The following is a 24,667-nucleotide window of genomic DNA, read 5'->3' as shown; positions in this document are numbered from 1 at the left end:
CTGAAATTTAGAGTGTTAAAAGAAGAGGGGATGATACACTGTAGTAAGCATAGCCTTGCCCCAACATTTTTAGAGTTTGGGTTGTATATCATCAGCTTTTTGTTGCCCTGTCCCAACTTTTTTGAGACGTGTTGCTGCCATAATGTCAAACTTGCCTTATTTTTTTTCTTAAATAGTTGAAACAATGTTTTTTTTATTATGAATAAAATGTGGTTTTTTATGTAGATTTTACACAGTAGCCCCATTTGTTTGGCATTCGTACTGTATATTAGTTCAGTCTTGTGCAAAGTTTAAACCTTTTGCTATTTTTCCCCAGTTGCACAGTGAAAAGAGCTTTTATGCACGGTGCTGGCAAATTCTATTTGATTCTGATCGTGTTATTTGATCTCATTCAAATATCTTTTGTTGGGGGTAAGCAGGCATTGGGTCAAGTTTCAATACAGCTTTGGAAAATAATTCTTGAGTGAAGCATATTTGAGGATCCGCAAATTCAATATCATAGTGGCTGATAGAAAACATTGCATGTAATAATATATGTATTCTATTGTTTTTTTTTTTTTTTCTTTTTTACATTTTTTGGTTTTCTTCCTATAGATGATTACATTACAATTGGTGCAGATGATGAGGAGCTTGGGGCTCAGATTGAAGAAGATATCCTTTTTATTAAAATATTTGTGGATTAATTTATTGTATATAGTTGGTATGAAGACCTACCTTTTTTTTTTTTTTTTTCGCTAGTCAAATGTGGCTAGCCTCAAGATGCTTGTAGACCGGCATATATATATACGAATGAAGGGTACAGGGGGGTGTGTGTGTGTGTGTGTGTGTGTGTTTGTTTGTTGTTTTCCCTTGACTGCATTGAACCTGTGTTTCAAGAGTTTAAAAACACAGATGCAAAGTACAAGAACAGAGTTCGGAGCAGAATCGCCAACCTAAAGGATGGAAAAAACCCAAACTTAAGGCGAAATGTCCTTTGTGGCAACATTTCTCCAATTGTGTTTGCCAAGATGTCTGCAGAGGTGAGTGTGTAAAGATGTCACAGATGTTGTAGTACATAAAATGTGGTGCTCCCCTGAGCTCTTTCATCTTGTCCTTGGTAGGATTAGTGCAAGAATTTGTTTCACAGAAGATTTAAAAAAAAAAAGATCAAAAGCGCAAAGTGTTAATTTATTGGCTGAGGTTTTTCATCGACCTTAATGGCACAGCTATCGACCGTTCTTCCTCTCATGCCAGGGTGCTAGGTGTAATCCTGGAGTCCAGCTTCTTATTTGGGCCCCACATCTAGTCGCACTCTAAATATTTCTGTTACCTCTGTAAAAATGTCCCCCTCTTAATCAATGATGGCACCAATTCTCTTGTTATCTCTTGTGTTGAGTATTGCAACTCCCTCCTTGTTGGCCTGTTACTGCCAGACTCAACCACCTTACTGGACGTCAGTATCCGCCACCCCCTCTGCCAAGTTCCCCGCTGGCTTCTGCCTGCCCTAATGAATGCAATTCAAAATACTAATCTACAAAGCCATTTACTTTACAAGTCTGCCCTGAGCTACATCACTAACCTCTTCTCAAAATATCAACCAAACCTTCTATATTGTTCTCCCAAAATCTCCTGCTTCCTCATCCCCCTTCTCCCAAGCCTCCAGAACTTCTCAAGAACCTCTCCTATTCTCTGGAACTCCTTACCTCAATCTCTCCCTTGATACACACCCCCAGGGATACTTATGCTTTCTCTACCCACAACTCAACTTTTACTCTTTTCTCTCTCAGCTCACCCCCCCCCTCCCCCACAGTCTTTACCATTTTTGTCTCTTGCATGCCCCTTTCCTTTAGTTTGTCAGCTCTTATGAGCAGGGCCCTCGTTTATTGAATTGTATGATAACTGTACTGTTTCCTCCTGTTTTCTAAAGTGCTAAGCAGACTATTGGCACTCTATAAATCCTGTATTTTAATACATTTGCAAAAATGTGGAATTAAAGAAGATTATCTCTTGTATGGCTGTCTTGTCCTCCCTCCCACCAGATTACCTGGTACACCGTTCTTTTCTTTTATCACCAGGCTTTCATATTTCAGTCATGCTCCAGTGCTAAACGCATCTAGCGTTTAGACGTATTTACATGCGTTTATCAGTGTTAAGTGTTTTTCTCCCCAAAGCCTCCTCTCCTGAACATGCAAGTGATTATTTTTCTCCCCCAGCCTCTAATCACTCCTCTTCTAATATGCCTATAAATGCCTATGTGCATGTGAGTAGATAGGCTAACATAGAGGTGCATTTAATGGTTGGGAAAAAACTGCCAAACGCCTCTTAAAGTGTTTTTGTGGTTTTTTTTTTTTGTTTTTGTTTTATTTATGCCCAGTGTGCATGAGCCCTCCAGTAGGAAGGTTGGGTTAATAAGAAAACAATGTTGAAATTCTGATAAACATTTCTGATTCATAGTTGCAATGCATTTTGATTGAATTGTTTACCTGGCAAAAGATTTGTAACTTTATTCAGTTGGTGTCATGATTTACACGTCACACTGCACAGCAGCTTGGCTCCTGATGTCACCTGCCTTCTCATTGCATGACAAATCTGCTTAATCAAACCACTGATCCACCGAACAAGCAGGTGACACGAAAAGATGAATAGTTGAAATAGAAATTGGTTCACTAAATAATAACAGCGCTCATTCTGTCTGGTTTAGTGAACGTTTTTGTCCTTGGCAGCAGGACAGATATATATACTACTTTTTGTAGGCTGGAGAAATGAAGTCTGATTTGCATTGTCTTGAACAGCTTTGTTTTTAATTTGTCCATCTGTTGTTCAGCCATTAAATTGCTATGAATTGTCTGAAGTGTGGCTTCTTACGATTTTTGCCCAGGAAATGGCCAGTGATGAGCTTAAGGAAATGAGAAAGAACCTGACTAAGGAGGCCATCCGGGAGCACCAAATGGCCAAGACTGGTGGTACAGAGACGGACCTGTTTAGCTGTGGAAAATGTAAAAAGAAGAATTGCACATACACACAGGTAAGCTTTCTGATACAGGAACTATTTGGTCAATGTTCCTTCTAGCTTCTTTCAATTGCCTGATTTTCTCAACTCGGGCACAAAGCCTTAAAAATAAAAATAAATAAAAAAAGCGTATAAAGTAAATATAAGTATTGACAGATTGTTCTTTTTAGTGGACTGATCTGGTCAGTCAGTATGTTGTAGATGAAAGGCAAACAGGTGAGTGGGATATATTCTTCATTGTTACCCCGTCATTGGATTGCTGGATCGTAAATGTTTGGTGTTCAATCATCTGTCTGCGTTTTGTAGCATTTGGCTACCATTTTCAAAGAGGATTCACCTCAGGCGCCAGCTGGTGAATCTTGTTTGTTATTGGAATCTCCCTATTGTATGTGCATGCTGATGGGTGAATCTTTGGAATCTATTTTGTTGTAAATGGGGTAAATCCTCTGAAAATGATGGGAGAATGTTGAATAAATACACTAATGTCTATCTAGACATGCTGTATAAATTGCACAATGAATCCTTAAAAAAAAAAAAAAACAAAAAAAAAAAAAAAATCGACTCCTGTGTCTTGTTGCTTATATAGAAGGTCTCCAACTGCTGGCAGGACAATAGATTTGTTGATCTCTTACTTCTCCCCCCTCCTCACTGTAAAAAATAAAATAAAATTTGGTGCTCTGCTGATTTTGTACGTTGTCCCACTGACAAAGGATCAGTCTATAATTTTAACGTCTAAAGTGGATGTAACCCCGATTCATGAAATTTTGAGCTGGGCACATATATCTGCAGTGTTTTGTTATCTCTTCACAGCACTGTCCTGTAGCTGTTTCCTGCACCATTCTTCTGTTATCAGCCTGATAACATCTGACAAGTTGTCAGACAACTGAGATAAAAACAGTCAGAGTTTTGTGTTGAGGAGGATGTCATAAATGGAATGGCAGGCTGCTGAACTATTCAACCAACAGAGCTGATTCTCTACCTATGGGGGGGGGGGGGGGGGGGCGCTTCACTAAAGTCTTGATAAAGGAAGAGAAAAATCTAACGTGATGTGCACTTTCTGAACATATATATAAAGCTGAAAACAGCAGATATACATTTCGTTCCTTTGTATCATCTGAGGCTGTTCACTTCACTGGGTATATGTGAGGGTTTACATTCATTTTAAGTTTATTTAAACAGTGAAAGAGAATAAAAACAAAACAATCCAGAAAAACACATTAAAAAAAAAGTTCTAAATTGATTTGCATTTTAATGAGTGGAGCAAGTATTTGACTCCTCTCCAGGAGGTGGGTATACCATTGTCAAAGTCTGCAATCGAGAGAAGACTGAGCGCCAATGCAGAGGGTTCTTCATAAGCCTAAAGAACAGAAAAGCCAGATTAGACTTTGCCAAAAAAAATCTCTAAAAAAGCCAGACCAGTTCTGGAAAAGCATTCTTTGGATGGATGAAACTAAGATTAATTTTTACCAGAATGACGGGAAGAAAAAAGTGTGGCGAAGGCTTGGAACAGCTCATGATCCAAAACACAACGTCATCTGTAAAACATGGTGGAGGCAGTGTGATGGCATGCATGGCTTCCAGTGTTGCTGGATCATTAGTGTTTATTGATGAGACAGAAGCACCCGGTTGAATTCTGCAGTATTTAGAGATATACTGTCTGCCCAGATTCGGCCAAATGTAGCGAAGTTGATTGGATGGTGATTCACAATACAGATGGACAATGATCCAAAACACCCTGCAAAAGCAAACCAAGAGCTTTTGAAGGAAAAGTGGAATTTTCTGCAATGGCTGAGTCGATCACCTGATCGCAACCCAATTTGAGCATGCATTTTACATGCTGAAGGCAAAACTAAAGGCAGAAAGACCCACAATCAAAGGACAACTTAAGACAGCTGCATTTAGGGCCTGGCAAAGCATCAGAAAGGAGAAAAAGTCTTTGGTAATGTCCATGGGTTCCAGACTTCAGGCAGTCATTGCCAGTATAGGATTCTCAAAAAAATATTAAAAATGATCTTTTTATTTATGATTTTCATTTGTCCAATTGCATTTGAGCCCCTGAAAATGGGGGGAGGGGGGGTGGCTGTGTATAAAAATGGTTACAGTTCCTAAAACTTATACTTTTTACTTAACCGCATGTTCCCACTCTCCTAAGATCACTGTTGGAGATGTGGGGACACCGTGGGGATATTGTACATGTTTTCTGGACATGCGATTGACTCTGCAGTTTCCAGGCTGAAGTAAAATGAATATCTCAAACATTTCCAGACTACTAAATTCACCTGGACCCAGCCTGGTTCCTTTTACACCATCATTCCATGTCACAAGACTTGTAAGCGATGAGCCTTGCCTCACCTGTTTAACATGGCCAAAAGCTACATACCTGATCTCTGGAAGTAGAATCGACCCCCCCCTCCATCACTATGTGGCTGGCTAAGGTTGAATAAAATGACCCGAATGGGAGGACCTCAACTCCACTGATCGGGGTACCCATGACAATTTCTTAAGAGGTTTCTGTGGAGTAAAAATCTATTTGGCACAGTCTGAGCCCGATGCCCCCAATGGGAGGCTGAGTGGAGAAAGTACCCCCTCCCCTCTTCTCAGTTCGGACCCGCCCCCTACTCTCTGCCCCAGAGACATGTGAACCGGCTCCATAGAGCCGGTCATTTTCTCCTCCGCATCCTATTCATATAGGTGTGAACCCAGCCTAAGAGTCAACTGTAGTTTGTGTTCCCACATGGTAATGAAAGATAGCCTATAGCCCTTAAGGGGAGCATTCACGAGATTGACCTCTGTTTCAGCTCTTCTGGTTGCATGAATCAGAGGTCAATAAGTTTTCCACACCTCCCTCTTAGTAGGTCTATATGCTCTTCTGTTTGCTCTCTTTTCCTCCGTTTCTCTACTTTGACATCTGCATTTGTTTTAAAACTCGCACCAAGTGTCTAATACGTGTATAGGTCCTGGCAGAGAATGAATGTATTCCCTACAGAGAACTTTGGGGGGCAATTATTACATCACTTCTTCCCTAGCTGGCCTCTTCCTTCATTACCTCCCTCTAGTGCTTATGAACAGTCTTTGCAGGATGGAAAATATGAATTGCAGTACCCCCCCACGCTTTTTTTTTTGTGTGTAATTTCAGAGTGTTTGCTTTAGAAAAATAAAAGTTCTGTTCAATAGCCATGAATACTTCTTTACTAATAGAAGCAATGGTTTGCATGAAAGTATGCGTTATGTTTGTACAGGGGCAAACAATTCCCAGGAGCCGGGAAGCCATTGTGCCCACAAAATTATCAGTGGCCTTTTTTGTTAGTAACCAACATCCCCTGAGCCCTTTAGAAGTGCCTACTGCATCCTAATGCCTAGTACACACTGGCTGAATGTCAATCGACATTGGCCGGTTTCTATTGAAACATTGAACATTTGGCAGTGTGTTTGGCAGCCGGTCCCACAGAAGCCGGCCATTTTTTGTTTTTCTGTTGAAGGGTTGTGACCGAAAAGGTCTGCCGATCAGTGCTTTCAGCCAATGGCTCAGAGCGCTGACCGGAAAGTTCTGCCAGAACACAATAGCACAGCAGGGAAGATCGCTGAACTAACATTGGATTGTTAGTATAGCGGCTCCTACCTGATCTGTGAGGTGTTTTTGTTTTTGTTTTTATTTTTGTTCAACCTATCGGGTTGTGTACTGGACTTAAGTTATTGGTCTATCTTCACCACACAAGCCGCATATCAGTGTAAGCTTCTGTCTACACACTAAGGATGTCTGTTTATATTTTACAGGTTCAGACCCGAAGCGCTGATGAACCTATGACAACATTTGTATTCTGTAATACATGTGGAAATCGTTGGAAGGTAAGATATAACGTTGTTGGTTATCTAAATTGCCCTGGTGTTCTGTGTGCTCTGTTTAGAGTAGGCTTAAAATAGTTTCACATAACTAAGGTACAAAAATAGTGACTTGAAGCAGGAGATACACAAAGTTCTCATCCTATTGCTGGTGAGCTGTGTCTACGTTAATCCTTTCCAACATCTGAGCGAGCACATGTTTCCTGATTTTCTGAATGTTTATTCAGTAGGTATGTCCCTGTGTATGTAGATCTGTTGGCTGTTAATGTCCTTATGATAAAGAGGCAAAGTGAAATTTTTAACACGTCAATGCTAAGCAAAGTATCTGTTTCTGTGAAAAAAATGCTATAAAGATTTAATCTGGTTACAGTGTTGCATGACTGCGAAATTGTCATTCAAAGAGTGACAGTGCTGAAAACTAAAGATTGGTCTGGACAGGAGGGAGCTTTAAAAAGGTTGTAAACCCACAAACAAAAACCAAAACTTCCAGGTATAACGGGCTCCGGCGCTGTGATTGGTCAGAGCCACGATGGTGTCACTCCCGCACATGCACGCAGGAGCCGCCGGTAACGGCACACTCGCTGAAGCAGTGGCACGTACGTGCCATTGCTTCAGCGCACATGTGCCGATTATGTCGGCACATATGCAGGGGATATCTCCTAAAACCATTCAGGTTTAGGAGATATCCAGGGTAGCTACAGGTATGCCTTATTATAGGCTTACCTGTAGCAAAAAGTGTTGTAAACCCTTACAATCACTTTTAAAGTGTTTATGTAAAGGTTTGTTTTTTTAAATAACAAACATGTCATACTTGCTTACCTCCACTGTGCAACTTGTTTTGAACAGGGTGGCCCCGAACATCCTCTTCTAGTGTCCCTCAGGGGCTCTCCCGACTCCTCCCCGAATCGGATAACCCCCTAGGAGATGCGCCCTCCCAGGGGGTTACCTTGCCGGCACCCTCCCTAGTCCAGCATTTGCATCCATAGACACGAATGCCTGACTGTGCCACGCCCCCTCTGGCACCTGCGTCATTGGATTTGATAGCAGCGGGAGCCAATGGCTGCGCTGCTATCAATCTATCCAATCAAGAGTGGAGAACCCTGGGCGTGTGGAATTCCAGGGCTCGTGTAAGTAAAACGGAGGGGCGTCTTATGCATTTAGGTGCAATAAAACCTTCCCATTGCTGTTTAGTGATGTCAGTATTGCTTGGAAATTTAGTCCTATAACTAAATTGTTTAAAAAAAATAAAAAATAAAAAGCTATCTGGTAAACCGCTGCTAGTACTGAGTTATTTAGGCATTTTTTTTGTAAAGACATTCATCTACAGTTAGGAGGCACTGGTAATAATGTACCCAAGGTGGGGGGGGGGGGGGAAGCATTGATAGTGGGTGACCTACATGAAGAGGCAGTCTGTATATAATGCCTTCATTAAATTGGTCCATGGTTTGTTAAACTTGAGAAACAATACTATACCCTCTACACTAAGGCCCCTTTCACACTGGGGTGTTTTTCAGGGGCTACAGCGCTAAAAATAGCGCCTGCATAGTGCCTGGAAAAATCTGGCCCCTTTCACTCCAGTGTGAAAGCCGGAGGGCTTTCACACTGGAGCGGTGCGCTAGCAGGACAGTGAAAAAAAGTCCTGCTAGCCGCATCTTTGGAGCGATGTATGCACTGCTCCTACCCATTGAAATCAATGGGGCAGCGCAGCTATACCGCTGGCAAACGCTTTGCGGGCCGTTTTAACCCTTTTTCGGCCACTAGCTAAAATGCTGACGCTTTACATACAGCATTTCTGTGCTCTGCATGCTCGTGGATTATCCATAACTGTGTGAGAACTCAGAAGCTGGTGACATTTTCTGCAGGCGAGATGGCCTTTTTCATGAGGGTGGGGGAGCTTTCCATGGTGGCCCCTTTACCAGCCATAAGTTCCTAGCAAGGGATCACGCCTTTACAAAAGTAAACCTTAGAGTTGTTGTAAACCCCACTCATGAAAGTTGAACTAAGCGCATTTATCTGTAGTATTTACTTATCTCTCTCCAAAGCTCTAAGTGTCGTTTCTCTCGGGGTGCTTCGTTCTTCTTATCAGCATGAGTCGCTTTTGACAAGCACTCCGACACATGAGAAAACATGGAACTGAAAATTGTGTCAGAAGGAGCTTAAAGGGAAATAAGCAGAGCGTGCCTATTCAGACTACAGCCCTGTATGTTGATTCGTTCCTCTGCCTATGTGGAGGGGGGGGTGTTTCTTTCCTCCAATTGGCTCATACAGTGTAAGCCCATTCTCCCCACCCACCCATATGTGCTGCTGAGAGAGGAGGAAAGATTTTTGACACAATTTGTGCTTTCTAAAGGGTGTAGAAAGCTAAAGTCTGCAGCTATGCATGTAAAGCCTATGTAGGAGGATTTTTTTAATCTCTGCATCATCTGAGGCCAGTTACTTCACTGGGTATATGTGAGGGCTTACACCTCCTCCTCCTCCTCCTCCTCTCTCCAACTAATCTCCTACCACTTCTATCAGCTCATTCTTCTCAGTTACAACCTTTTGTACCACCTGCCCCACCCTATTGGATTGTAAGCTCTTCTGAGCAGGGCCCTCTTAATCCTTTTGTATTTTATTGTATTGTAACTATTATCTCCTTTTTATATTGTAAAGCACTGCGTAAACTGTTGGCGCTATATAAATAATGTATAATAATAATAGTTGCAATTTCTTTGAGTCAGTCTAGGTCAGGGGTAGGCAACCTCTTGAGCAAAGTGTGCCGAATAATGTTTTCAAAGAAATTGAGTGTGCTAATTTTTATGAACAAAAACTTCCAACTTCACACTCTCAATCATGAAAAGGATTTTTTTTATAAAGTAAATGTTGTGAACTAGTTTTAGTAGTGAGAAATTAACATCCTGCACTCTCACGCCTCAGATCACTGTACCCCCCCCCCCCTGCTCACCTGCCCCACCGCTGTAGCCCCCACCCTTGTAACTCGTCTGCCATACTGGTCTATCCTCCTGCTCAGTTTCCCCACCGCTGCACCCTCCTGCTCATTTTCCCTCTTCTCATCTATATGTGTGATATGCAGAGTGGTGAAAGCAGAGATGAGACACATCTACCTGTCCTGGCACACTCATCCTGCTGATCCACCCCTTGCATCCAGCCCACGTGCTTTGTATGTGATGTCACACACAATCATCTGGAATGGATGCGCAATGATGAGCTCAGGTCAGGGGCATTTTCTAAAAGCAGTGGGCCTGTGTGCGGGATCATAAGTTGGGCCCCCGCAGCTGAGAAAAAGTAGTTGGGTGTGATTTATCATTGCACTGAATACTGGCTGTGGCTTTAAGGGACACAGAGTGCAGGCATTCAGTTGTAAGTGATGCAAAGGTTCAGGAAGAATTTCAACAAAGTTCCCAGAAGCTCAACAGTAATTCCACAAATTGTCACCTGATTGTGGTTTTCTCAATCGGTGAAATCCCCTTTTTCTGAGATTAGTAGTGGCAACCAAGCGTGTCATTTTTCCTCCAGATAGTGGACAGGGCTAGCAGGACTGTGATTGGCTTTAGCAGTGGCCAATCAGTCGTCGTCCTCCTGGAAACAGGAACCGCCCCCCAGCAGAACTGAACCCAAAATCTCTTCCCCATCACAATAGCTGATGATCGCAGCTACAGTAAAGTTTCCCATCTACAATGTGTGGGGCACAGTGCCTCCCCCTCAGTGCGGCGTGTGGAATTCTGAAATTGGAAAGCATTCTTGTCTCACTGGCGCTTCCCTGCGCTACTCTGCTGATGGGGAGGGGGTCGAGTGCCGGCAAAAGAGGCTTTGAGTGGTAATGCCTAATGATATAAAGTTAACTAACGTTCCTCTTTTTTTTTTTTTTTTCCAGTTTTGTTGAAGAAAATGTAACCCGACTTTAAAGAAGAGTGAGTTTTGTAATTGATTCAATCAAGTGGTTCTCCGAAATTGTTTTTTTTTTTTTTTTTTTTTTTTTAAGCTGGATTCAACTTGTGGAATCTGTGAATTTTTAAGAACTGAACAATTTGTGGAAAAAATTCGCCTTGCACAAAAAAACAAAAAAAAAAAATGCCCCAATTTTATGGTGCAAGTTTAAAACTGAATACTAATTTTATAACGGTCAACTTTAAACTTTTATCAGCACCTCCTATGACATTATCATTTCCGTCTCAACATATACGACAAATCCGTTTTTACTTTAGCCAATACCCCAACTGTATTGTATGCTATTAGTCATGCACAGTCAGACCCTAAAGCTGTTAAAAATGAGTGTACATAATAATGCCACAGGTTGTGGACAAGTTTAATATTTCTCATGTATGGCTTTTCCAATGTTAGAAATGTTCTTCTAATCATGAAATGAAAATTGCTAATCAATTGTGACACCAAAGTAAGTTATGTTGAAACATGATTAGTTTGAGCTTCATTCCCTCTAAACATTGTGTCATGCTGGATTTCGTTTTATAGAGCTTTTCATTAAAAAGATTTGTTTGTATTTTGTGCTTCAACTTTCTATCTCTTTAATGTTTGAAAAAAAATTTGGATTATTTCAGCAAGTACCTGGTGCTGTACTTGGGACATTACTATGTTAAAAAAAAAAGGTCACCTCGGGCACCTGAACAGTGTTGCCAACCTACCATATTAAAATTTACTGGCGTCTCCAAAAGTTACAAATTACAGTTTTAAGTGCACATTTCAGTACTTGAGCTACAAACAATGTTCAATATAGTAAGTAGGTCAGGGACAGGACTCGGGAGGGAAAGAAATTAGAAAGGGCGCACACACAAATGAAATTGACACTGACAGCGATGTGCAGCAGCGTAGATGACTCCTCACTGACAGAACACGTCCCCTTCAGAGTCAGTGATGGTCTCTCTCCATGCCAGGTGAGTGGTGGGGTACTGGGGAGATTGAAAAGTGTCATCTCTTCTGGGGTCACCAACGTATTGGTGCTTAGTGGCACAATGCCCTCTTGGCTGAATTGGACCGCTGATCTCAACAAGGGTCCCTTTTACATTTGTCAGCAGGCCATGTCTGCAACGTCAGAGCCAAGGGGATTTGGGGTGTGAGGGACACCACATACCTTTTTGTCAGGTAGAAAGAAATCTGTACTTGGTGCTCCATAGTATTGTATCCCCTGGACATCGGGGTGTTCCATGTGGATCTGACTCCTCCACCTCTTAGGCACTTCCAGTACATTTTGTGTCAAGGGAGCATTTTTCATCTGCTATTGCTAGTTTACAACACCAGCTCTCTGGAATAATGTGTATAGATAGCCTTCGCGCTATTAAATAAATAAGAAAGTTCTACGTGTAATAAATAAGAAAAGATAAATGATAGATAATAAATAAATAAGGCCTTATAGCTCTTAATAATGTTATCAGTGCTAATAGTATAAAAAACAGTGCACTACAAATAAATCGGTATCATCAATAATAAAGTGCTAACATCAGTACAAGTATTTCATTCATTCAGTAATAAAGTGCTCAAAGTGATATAAAATATACACATATAAATACACCTAAAAGTGAGATAGATAGATATATATATATATATATATATATATATATATATATATATACGCGCGCAGCAGGGTCTAAAAGTTTTCACATAATACTACATAAATAAATAAAATGCATAATGATCCTGCGCAAACAATGCGTAGAAAGGAAATTAAACTAGAATGTATAAATAATTATGGGCAATACGGAATAAGTCACTAGTAGCGGTACTGGATGAAAAAAGCATATGGCAATATTAAATGCTATAAAACGCATGCATCATCTCATCAATTCAGGTATTGAAAGTTTCTCCAATGGTAAATAAAAAAAAAAGTCTCAGTAACTATATATGGAAAAAGCTGATTCCTACACATAGAAGAGAACAAAATAATCAGGGAGATCCAAATCTGGGCTCTCAGAACTCTCACCTCCACTCCTTTGTTAAATCGCATCAAACTACGGGAATTTTGCTGTTTATCTTGTTCTCCACCACCAAGGGGTCTTCCACTCTTTTGCTTCTCTGGCACAATGGTGTCAACACAGCCACCAGGGGGCCATCCATCCCTGCAGTAAATATACTGGACGCTAGGTCACCACCTCCGCAATGATGTAATGCTCATTAACAAGGAAGAAAGAGGGGAAAAGGATCCTCCAATTGTGTAGTGTTTTGTTAAAAAGCTGAATTTATTAAAAGCTAAATAAGACTCTCACATTTAATATAAAAAAATTGCATTCAGGGGATCCCCTGAAGAAGTCGCATGATTGACGTAACGCATAGGGAGTGGCCAGGAACGAACGTAATACCGGAAGTGATGTAAGACTGGCGGAAGACGCCAGACAGTCATTTTACTTGAGAGCTGCCATTTTTTTATATTAAATGTGAGAGTCTTAGCTTTTAATAAATTCAGTTTTTTAACAAAATACTACACAATTGGAGGATCCTTTTCCCCCTCTTTCTTCCTTGTTAATGAGTGTTACATCATTGCGGAGGAGGTGACCTGGCGTCCAGTATATTTACTGCAGGGATGAATGGCCCCCTGGTGGCTTGATATCTGTGTTGACACCATTGTGCCAGAGAAGTAATGGTTCCTGGTGGTGGAGAACAAGATAAACAGCAAAATTTCCAGTTTGATGCGATTTAACAAAGGAGTGGAAGTGAGAGTTCTGAGAGCCCAGATTTGGATCTCCCTGATTATTTTGTTCTCTTCTATGTGTGGGAACCAACTTTTTCCATCTATATTTCCTGAGACCTTTTTTTTATTTATTATTGGAGAGACTTTCCATACCTGAATTGATGAGATGATCCATGCGTTTTAAAGTATTTAGTATTGCCATATGCTTTTTTTTTTCATCCAGTACCACTACTAGTGACTTATTTCGTGTTGCCTATAATTATTTATACATTCTAGCTCTCTGGAATACCGCAGCGCTTTGGTTGAAAATGGAAGCATTACTCCTCTCCTTCCTGCGCGCTCTTGATGGAACAGAAAACTAGGTGAGGATGAGGTAGGGGGGGGGGGGGGGTGAATAGTATTAGGGGGCACAGACTCATCTGAGGAATCTATTCCCAAGGAACCCCAGGACTATGGTATTGCAGAACCAAAAGTGTGTGTGTTTTTTTTTTTTCCCCCCTTCTACTTCCTGAACTCTCCTTCAAAAGTTACAGGTTTTTGGATCCGTGTCCACCGCAACATTCTCAATCCTTCCCTGTACATTCTCACTAAAGCTCCATACGCACTATCAGATTGTCTGCTGATTTTTTTTCCTTCAGGTTTACCAAAACCATGTAGTACAAGGGCCTGCCTGATTGCATACACATTGAAACCCCTAAGGTTTGACCTCGTATTATATGGTTTTTGTAAATCTGATGGAAAAAATCAGCAGAAAATCTGATGGTGTGTATGGGGCTTTAAAGGATGTTTTGTATGCAGACTGTGCTTAGCCTGACAATGTGTCTGCCAAAAATATTCACTCAGCAATATCCCATGGACAGTAATGCCCCCATACACACAAGCGGAAATTCCGCCAGCAAAAGTCAGCTGTGAGCTTTTGGTCGGAAATTCCAACCGTGTGTATATGCTCCATCTGACTTTCGCTGGCAGAATTTCCGCCAACAAAAGATTGAGAGCAGGTTCTCTATTTTTCGTCACTAAAATTTGCTTTAGTCTGTATGCAGTCTGTATGCAATTGCGACATGCAAAAAAAAAACACGCATGCTTGGAAACAATTCAACGCATGCTGGGAAGCATTGAACTTCATTTTCTCAGGTCGTCGTAGTGTTGTACGTCACTGGGTTCTTGACGGTCAAAAGTTCAGAGAACCTTTGCGTGACCGTGTGTATGCAAATCTTGCATGGTTTTTCCAACGGAAATTCCGCTTGTGTGTACGGGGCATTAGTTTTACCAAGAAATGGAGTATACCTTTTGGATCTGGCATTTTGCTTCTGTAAGGCCCTTGCATGTCCACTGGATGAAATCAGAGTATGTAAAGGCTAAGTTCACCTTTTATTAAAACCAATAAATGCACAAATTTTTGCAGTTATCCACTTGCCGACCGCCGCACGCCGATGTACGTCGGCAGAATGGCACGGGCAGGCATAAGGGCTTACATGTACGTCCTTGCCTGCCCGCCGGTCGGGGGCCCGATCGGGCCCCCACCCGGTGCCTGCGGCGGTCGGTATTCGTTCGGGAGCGATCCCGGACGAGGGGACGGCCATTCATTCATGGCCACCCCCTCTCGATCGCTCCCGGCGAATGAAAATGTCCGGTGACATCACTTCCTCTCCTGTAATGTAAACACAGGAGAGGAAGTGATGTATTCTCTCCTCCGTGTCGGTAGTTTTCGTTCCGGCACCGAGGAGAGAGGTTCGGTGAGTTGCACCAACACACCCCACATACAGTAGAACATGCCAGGCACACTCACACCCCCCCTTTACCCCCGATCACCCCCCAATTACCCCTGCCCCCCCAGTCACAGTGACACCAATTGCTTTTTTTTTTTTTTTTGCATTGGTGTCATTTGTGACTGTAATAACTGTTAGGGCAGTTAGGGTTAGCCCCCTTTAGTTCTAATGTGCCCCCCTAACCCCCCCCAATAAAGGTTTAACCCCGTGATCACCCCCCGTCGCCAGTGTCACTAAGGCTGGGTTCACATTGCAGCGGTTTATGAGAACGAATGTGATTCGCACCGCACTGCAAATCACATCCGATCTCTGTGCGATTCGAGTTCAGCCATACAGATAGTATGGCTGAATTCGTGTCGCACCCGCCGCAAATTCGCACGGGACCCTTTTTTTGGCCCGCAGCAGAATCGGATCGCATGGGTGTTCACACCATGCGATCCGAGTTTGCAGATCGCACTGCGATATGCGAACTGATCTGGGGGTGTCATTAACATTTCACTGACACTCCCAGCAGTTCGCATAGGGCAGTGTGAACTGCCGCCGGGAGGCATGCGATGCGGGAACCCGCTGCGGATTCATGGCGTTCCCGCATCGCTCCAGTGTGAACCCAGCCTAATAAGCGATAGTTTTTCTGATCGCTGTATTTTTGTCACAGGTGACGCTTGTTAGGCAGGTAGGTATTTAGGTTCGCCGCAGCTTTTTATAGCGCCAGGGACCCCCATATACTACCGCATAAAGCCCCCTTATTGCCCCCTAGTTAACCCTTTCACCAGTGATCACCATATAACTGTTACAGGTGACGCTGGTTGGTTAGTTATTTTTTTATAGTTTCAGGGCACCCGCCATTTATTACCTAATAAAGGTTTAACCCCCTGATCACCCGGCGGGTGTCATTTGTGACTGTAATAACTGTTAGGGCAGTTAGGGTTAGCCCCCTTTAGATCTAAGGTACCCCCTAACCCCCCCAATAAAGGTTTAACCCTGTGATCACCCCCCGTCGCCAGTGTCACTAAGGCTGGGTTCACATTGCAGCGGTTTATGAGAACGGATGTGATTCGCACCGCACTGCAGTGCAAATCACATCCGATCTCTGTGCGATTCGAGTTCAGCCATACAGATAGTATGGCTGAATTTGTGTCGCACCCGCCGCAAACTCGCACGGGACCCTTTTTTTTGGTCCGCAGCAGAATCGGATCGCATGGGTGTTCACACCATGCGATCCGAGTTTGCAGATCGCACTGCGATATGCAAACTGATCTGGGGGTGTCATTAACATTTCACTGACACTCCCAGCAGTTCGCATAGGGCAGTGTGAACTGCCGCCGGGAGGCATGTGATGCGGGAACCCGCTGCGCATTCGTGGCGTTCCCGCATCGCTCCAGTGTGAACCCAGCCTAATAAGCGATAGTTTTTCTGATCACTGTATTAGTGTCACAGGTGACGCTAGTTAGGCAGGTAGGTATTTAGGTTCGCCGCAGCTTTTTATAGCGCCAGGGACCCCCATATACTACCGCATAAAGCCCCCTGATTGCCCCCTAGTTAACCCTTTCACCAGTGATCACCATATAACTGTTACAGGTGACGCTGGTTGGTTAGTTATTTTTTTCTATAGTTTCAGGGCACCCGCCATTTATTACCTAGTCTCACTAGTGTACCCCTAAATTTAGGGGTGTCTACTTTCCAAAATGGGGTCATTTGGGGGGGGGGTTTGTGCCATCTTGGCATTTTATAGCCTTCAAAACTGTAACGTCCTTAGAAAGCCTGAAGGCGGTGCTTGGATTTCGGGGTCCCGTACGCGGCTAGGCTCCCAAAAAGTCCCACATATGTGGTATCCCCGTACTCAGGAGAAGCAGCAGAATTTATTTTGGGGTGTCATTTCACATATGCCCATGGCATGCGTGAGCAATATATCATTTAGTGACAACTTTGTGAAAAAAAAAAAAAGAAAAAAAAAAAGTTTGTAATTTTCCCGCAACTTGTGGCAAAATATAAAATATTCCATGGACTCAACATGCCTCTCAGCAAATAGCTTGGGGTGTCTACTTTCTAAAATGGGGTCATTTGTGGGGGTTTTGTGCCATCTTGGCATTTTATGGCCTTCAAAACTGTAATAGGTAGTGAGGAGTGAAGTCAAATATTTACGCCCTTAGAAAACCTGAAGGCGGTTCTTGGCTTTCGGGGGCCTCGTACGCGGCTAGGCTCCCAAAAAGTCCCACATATGTGGTATCCCCGTACTCAGGAGAAGCAGCAGAATTTATTTTGGGGTGTCATTTCACATATGCCCATAGCATGTGTGAGCAATATATCATTTAGTGACAACTTTGTGTAAAAAAAAAAAAAATATTTTTTTTTGTCATTATTCAATCGCTTGAGGAAAAAAAAAAAAATATTCAATGGGCTCAACATGCCACTTATCAATTTCCTTAGGGTGTCTACTTTCCAAAATGGGGTCATTTGGGGGGGTTTGTACTGCCCTGCCATTTTAGCACCTCAAGAAATGAGATAGGCAGTCGTAAACTAAAAGCTGCGTAAATTCCAGAAAACGTACCTTAGTTTGTAGATGTGACAACTTTTGCGCAAACCAATAAATATACAATTATTGACTTTTTTTTTTACCAAAGACATGTGGCTGAATACATTTTGGCCTAAATGTATGACTAAAATTGAGTTTATTGGATTTTTCTAATAACAAAAAGTAGAAAATATCATTTTTTTTCAAAATTTTACGTTTATATCGCAAAAAATAAAAATCGCAGAGGCAATCAAATACCATCAAAAGAAAGCTCTATTTGTGGGAAGAAAAGGACGCAAATTTTGTTTGGGTACAACATTGCATGACCGCGCAATTACCAGTTAAAGCAGCGCAGTGCCAAATTGTAAAAAGACCTCTGGTCATTTACCAGCAAAATGGTCCGGTCTGAAGGTGGTTAAAGTGCATTAATTGTTTTTCAAAACCGGAGCCTGGAAAGCATTGCATCCACAATTGTCAGATCATGCATGCAATGTCAGGCTCCTGCACACACTGCCTACAGCTCTGTTACCCATACTTCTGGATGAGCTGTCATTGCAGTGCTGTAGAACAAACACCACGTCTGTGTCGTCCTATCTATTTTTTTGTTACTCAGCCTTAGCTTTGATTGGCTAAGCCTAAATAAAGGCATTTTTATTGGACAGGGTTGCAGCATAGCCATGAAGGCACCAGATGACTTTACTGGCCTACCGTAATTAAAATAATAGTAGTTATCTTGTGGCGTCTGCCCCTCAAGTGTAACCAAGTCATCTTTGTGGTTGGGAGCTTTTCCTGTGAAGTTGCCATGTTCTGGGTTTTACCATCCTGATTGACCAGCCCTGTATGGAAATAATCCTGTACATGGGAGTTACTTTGTCACCTGCTGCGTGTCAGGTTTGTACTCTGAACTTTACAATGTTTTGCACGTCACAGCTCAAAGAAAATTTCTGGCATATAGAATAAGAGCTTTTATTGCAGAACAGACATGCAGAGTATCTTCTACCCATAAAAAAGTTACCTGCCAGCAATTGCAAAATAAAAAAAGCCTGGTTATGCTTCAAGCAGCACTTTACCCATAACAGCTTATAGCTCAATTGTAGTTTCATTCAAACTATACAAATTAACTCAGGTTAGAGAAAATGTTTATTACCTTACACTTAATTTTTTTTTAATGCTTCTCCAGCAGAAAATAATGTCTGGCAGGAGGCTGCAGCTACATACTGCTGAGCGTCATCTGACCTGCCCCCCTGCCTTGTCATCAGTACAATGCTGTAGACAGCAGGGCGGGTGATTATACAGTGTCACAAAGGACAATGATCTTTAACTGCAGCCTCCTACTGGTAATGGAGTTTCCGGCCTAGACAAGGAAGCATTAGGCTTGGTTCACATTAGTGCGGGCCGTGCGTCCCAAATTTGCTCTGGCATTGCAGCCCAATCATTTTTAAAGGCTGCAGAAAAAAGGTGCATGCACCTTTTTAAAAATCTAGCCACAGGGAAACTGAATGGTCTTTTTGACCATGTGGTTTCCCTGCAGCTCCCGCACCTGCGATTCGGCTGAGATGCATAGGGGTGCCTTTCAGAATGAGCGCCAGCCCTGCTCATCTTGCAAAAGCAGCGCGATTCAGCTGTGGGTGGTTGCAGGTGTGGGAATCAATGCAATTCCCATGCCCGCAACCGGAATGCATGGCCCGCACTAGTGTGAGCCAAGCCCTAAACAGTAGGACAATTAACAGTCTGCATAAGATATGTCATAGTACCATGAGTTATTTGCAGGTGATTGGAAAGTGGCAAAAAAAAGAAGGTGCAGGGGCATCCCTTACAAGTCCTACCACTCCCAGTGTCCTTAGGGAATGGATCTTTACTGATAGAAGATAACTCTTTTCTTTGGAGGTTTTTTTTTTAATCTAAAATATTTTTTTCAAGGTTCCTGGCTGCTCCACCGCCACTGCAGTTCCTGGAGCCTCTGTACCTATGAAGATGCCAGGCTGGCTTGCAATGTCGCTTCAGGCTCTGGATCCTGCATGGGCACTCACCTTGGTACATGGTGCTTTCTTGTTGAGTGCTTTATAGGTGCAGACATGTAGTCTGATGGTGGCAGGGAGCCCTGTCCCTTAAGACGCCCTTCAAAAATATACTTACTATGGTGGGCAAAGCCTGGATGGGGTATACACTCTTACATTCAGCCCAGAGCATGATGTGGTAAGTACAGGGCTTCCACCATTAAATTCTTCAAGGTTTTCATGCTTCTGTGTCTAGGTTGCAGAGGAGTGCAGGTTGTGATACTTTAAACTGAATGTTGCAGCCATGGAGTAGGAGGGCTGCTGCCTGTTTACATTTAATGTAATTTTTCCAAATGCCCAAACCTACCAAGTACTTCCCTGTCCGCTTGATCCTAAAACATGCCCTATAAACTAACTAACACATCAATTCAGTGCTCTACAAAACATAAATTGTACTGTAGTGATGTTCATAAATATATAAATTAGTGACAAATTTCATATAAAATAATGATACATTATAAATGCATATACGGGGTCACAAACACTGGGAAATACTTCTGTCTTCTCCAGGCAATTACATGATCCAAGCAGTCCCCTGTTAATGACTTAAAAACAACACTTACAAATCCAAGTTCGTCTGGTGTAAGGTACAAGTAAAAACAGGATCAGCTGTAGAGGGAAGCAGAGTCCGGTCTGGCAACTTGCAAGTATGTATGACACTCGGCGTGTGCGACGTGCATCCCAGCTATATGCAGGAACAGAGGACTCGTGTGCTGCGTGTCGAGCCTCACTTTCAGGAAATGGGCGCAGCGCCATTTTACTGGAGCTTAAATACAGACGCCTTCATTATGATAGGTCAAAACAAAAAATATATTATCTGGGCAATTAGAATGATTTTCAAAATGTTTCCAATTCAAAAACCTTTCGTTACCCTTTTCAGCAGCATCCTTACAAAGCAAAAAAACAAATCTATAATAAGATGATCTCTAAAAAACATAATAATTAAACTTTATCTGAGGTAAGTGATATGGGCAATAAGTTTAAAAGGCTAAAAACAAAACCCATGTGGCTCATGGCCAAAGTTAAAAAAGCTATAAACTATAAGAAAAGAGCTTTTAAAAAATATAAAAATGAAGGAACACTAGTGTCATTTAAACGTTACAAAGAATTTAACAGAATATGCAAAAAGGAAATGAAGGATGCAAAAATTCAAAACGAACGACAGATTGCAAAAGATAGTAGGACAAACCCCAAAAAATTCTTTAAATATATTAATAGTAAAAAGGTCAAGTCTGAGCATGTAGGACCTTTACAAAATAGTCTAGAGTGGGTGACTGGGGACAAAGAGAAGGCTAATTTATTAAATACTTTCTTCAGCTCTGTGTATACAAAAGAGCATGGGGGAGCTCATGTCCATAATGAGGGTGGTAGTGACACAACCCCAAATGATCCACAATGGCTCAAAAGTGATATGGTCCAGAAATATTTAGACGGAATAAAGGTGGATAAAGCACCTGGCCCTGATGGCATTCACCCATAGATCCTCAAAGAATTGAGCTCTGTAATTTCAGAGCCATTGTATCAAATTTTTAGGGACTCATTAATGATGGGAATAGTACCACTGGATTGGCGCAGGGTGAACGTGGTGCCTATATTTAAAAAAGGATTAAAGTCTTTACCAAGTAACTATAAACCTGTTAGTTTAACTTCTATAGCCGGGAAGATACTGGAGAGATTAATAAAAGACCACATCGACGAGTTCTTGCTGGAAAAAATCATTTTAACCACTTCAGCCCCGGACCAATTGTCAGCCTAAGGACCAGAGGTCTTTTTACAATTTCGCACTGCACTGCTTTAACTGGTAATTGCGCGGTCATGCAATGTTGTACCCAAACTAAATTTGCGTCCTTTTCTTCCCACAAATAGAGCTTTCTTTTGATGGTATTTGATTGCCTCTGCGAAATTTATTTTTTACAATATAAAAGGAAAAAGACTGAAATTTTTTTAAAAAAAAGATATTTTCTACTTTTTGTTACAAGAAAAATCGAATAAACTAAATTTTAGTCATACATTTAGGCCAAAATGTATTCAGCCACATGTCTTTAGTAAAAAAAATGTCAATAAGCGTATATTTATTGGTTTGCGCAAAAGTTATAGCGTCTACAAACTAGAGTACATTTTCTGGAATTTACATAGCTTTTAATTTATGACTGCCTATCTGATTTCTTGAGGTGCTAAAATGGCAGGGCAGTACAACCCCCCCCCCCAAATGACCCCATTTTGGAAAGTAGACACCCCAAGGAAATTGCTGAGGGGCATGTTGAGCCCATTGAATATTTTTTTTTGTCCCAAGTGATTGAATGACACAAAAAAAGTTTACAAAAAGTTGTCACTAAATGATATATTGTTCACACATGCCATAGTTATATGTAGAATTGCACCCCAAAATATATTCTGCTGCTTCTCCTGAGTACGGGAATACCACATATGTGGGACTTTTTGGGAGTCTAGCCGTGTGCGGCACCCCGAAATCCAATCACTGCCTTCAGGATTTCTAAGGGTGCAAATTTTTGATTTCACTCCTCACTACCTATCACAGTTTCGAAGGCCATAAAATGCCAAAATAGCACAAAACCCCCCCAAATGACCCCATTTTGGAAAGTAGACACCCCAAGCTATTTACTGAGAGGCATGTTGAGTCCATGAAATATTTTATATTTTGCCAAAAGTTGCAGGAATATTACAATTTTTTTTTTTTTTGCACAAAGTTGTCACTAAATGATATATTGCTCACACATGCTATGGGCATAAGTGAAATTACACCCCAAAATAAATTCTGCTGCTTCTCCCGAGTACGGGCATATCACATGTGGGGGACTTTTTGGGAGCCTAGCCACGTACAGGACCCCGAAAACCAAGCACTGCCTTCAGGATTTAAATATAAAACGCTACCAAAAGAAAACTGTTAGCGATCGCAGGGATCAGGCCTGACTCTGCGAACGCTGCAGTTATGTGTTTAGTGTTTTGTAAGTGACAGTGATCGATCGATACTGCACTTGGGTGGGCTGGGCAGAGGGGCAAAACGCAGGTGCTAGCAGGTATCTGGGCTGATCCCGCTAACAATGCGTTTTTTTGGAACCCTAAACTGCTGGGGACGCTAGTATAGATCTGATCAGATCAGATATTGATCTGTTCAGATACTATACCATTACGGGAGGTGTATGCTTTGCGCGTGGGTGTTAGCAGTACTGGCACTAACCTAGCGCTGCCTGGGGCGACGAAGACCCTGACCCTAAAACCTAATTGTTATCACAATGGTGGGTGCCCCGATGCTATAAAAAGCAAACTAACTAACCAGAGTCACCCGTAACACTTATACGGTGATCACTGGTGAAAGGGTTAACTAGGGGCAATCAGAGGGTTAAAATCTTTATTAGGTAGTATAAGGGGGTCCCTGACGCTATATAAAAACCTGACGGGGAACCTAAATAACTAAATAACTAACTGGCTAAACAGCGTCACCAGTGACACTTATACAGTGATCGCTGGTGAAAGGGTTAACTCTAGGGGCAATCAGGGGGTTAAAACCTTTATTGGGTAATATATGGGGGTACCTAGCACTATAAAAGCCTGGCGGTGAACCTAAAAAAAGAACTAGCTACCTAGCGGCACCAGTGACACTAATGCAGCGATCAGAAAAACGATCGATTAGTGACACTGGCAAAAGGGGGTGAAAGGGTTACCTGGGGGCAATCAGGGGGTTAAAACCTTTATTAGGTAATATATGGGGGTCCCGGACGCTATATAAAAACCTGACGAGGAACCTAAATAACTAAATAACTAACTGGCTATCCAGCATCACCAGTGACACTTATACGGTGATCGCTGGTGAAAGGGTTAACTGTAGGGGCAATCAGGGGGTTAAAACCTTTATTGGGTAATATATGGGGGTACCTAGCGCTATAAAAACCTGGCGGTGAACCTAAAAAAATAACTAGCTACCTAGAGGCACCAGTGACACTAATGCAGCGATCAGAAAAACGATCGCTTAGTGACACTGGCAAAAGGGGGTGAAAGGGTTAACTCTAGGGGCAATCAGGGGGTTAAACCTTTATTAGGGGGGGTAGGGGGCTACCCTGGACCTAACACTAACTGCCCTGACACTTTTTACTGTCACAACTGACACTAAATGCAGTGATCAGTAAGTTAATGATCACTGCAATCAGTGACACTGTGACTGGGGGGGGGGGGGGCGATCGGGGGGTAATTTGTGTGCCTATGTGTACCTACGTGTCAGTGTAGTGTTGGTGCACTTACTATTGTGTTCTCCTCGCAGTCCGATCAAAAAGACCGCCCGAGGAGAATGACATCACTTCCTCCCTGCCTGTGTTTACACTACACAGGCGGGGGAAGCTTCTCATTCGCCAGGAGCGATTGAGAGGGGATGGCCAGAAACCAACGGCCATCCCCTCATCCCGGATCGCTCCTGAAGCGAAACGGACCGCTGCAACCAGCGGGAGGGGGTCCGATCGGACCCCCCACCCGCTGGAAGGCAAGCACGTACATGTACGTGCTTGTGCCTGTCAGTGCCATTCTGCCGACGTACATTGCCATGCGGTGGTCCATAAGTGGTTAAGCAACATACAGCATGGATTCATGAAAGACAGAAGTTGTCAGACAAACCTGATTTCTTTTTATGAGGTGGTAAGTAAAACCTTGGACAGAGGGGTGGCGGTGGACGTGATATATTTGGATTTTGCAAAAGCGTTCGATACAGTTCCCCACACACGGTTCCTGTGTAAGGTAAAGTCTACAGGTTTGGAAATATCAGTTTGTAAATGGATAGAAAACTGGCTAAAAGACAGAATTCACAGAGTAGTGGTTAATGATTCTTACTCTGAATGGTCTAAGGTTATCAGTGGT

General features: G+C 42.4%; 1 protein-coding gene across 2 annotated transcripts in view; it reads left to right on the top strand.

Moving 5' to 3' along the window:
* TCEA1 (transcription elongation factor A1) overlaps nucleotides 1–11,327 on the top strand; it is a 35,985-nt gene extending 24,658 nt beyond the window's left edge. For both annotated transcript variants that reach the window (XM_077492699.1, XM_077492698.1), the window contains exons 6-10: nucleotides 595–651; nucleotides 865–1,019; nucleotides 2,858–3,004; nucleotides 6,764–6,835; nucleotides 10,704–11,327. In XM_077492699.1, coding sequence (XP_077348825.1) covers nucleotides 595–651; nucleotides 865–1,019; nucleotides 2,858–3,004; nucleotides 6,764–6,835; nucleotides 10,704–10,712 — 440 coding nt within the window. In that variant the 3' untranslated portion in view covers nucleotides 10,713–11,327. The remainder of the gene's footprint in view (nucleotides 1–594; nucleotides 652–864; nucleotides 1,020–2,857; nucleotides 3,005–6,763; nucleotides 6,836–10,703) is intronic.
* Nucleotides 11,328–24,667: the final 13,340 nt, after the last annotated feature.

This window comes from Lithobates pipiens, unplaced genomic scaffold (assembly GCF_037356315.1).
Source record: "Lithobates pipiens isolate NorthernLeopardFrog02 unplaced genomic scaffold, aLitPip1_a1.2 Scaffold_19, whole genome shotgun sequence".
Taxonomy (NCBI): domain Eukaryota; kingdom Metazoa; phylum Chordata; class Amphibia; order Anura; family Ranidae; genus Lithobates; species Lithobates pipiens.
The sequence above is the reverse complement of the archived record's forward strand: the minus strand, read 5'-3'. Positions and strand labels throughout refer to the sequence as shown.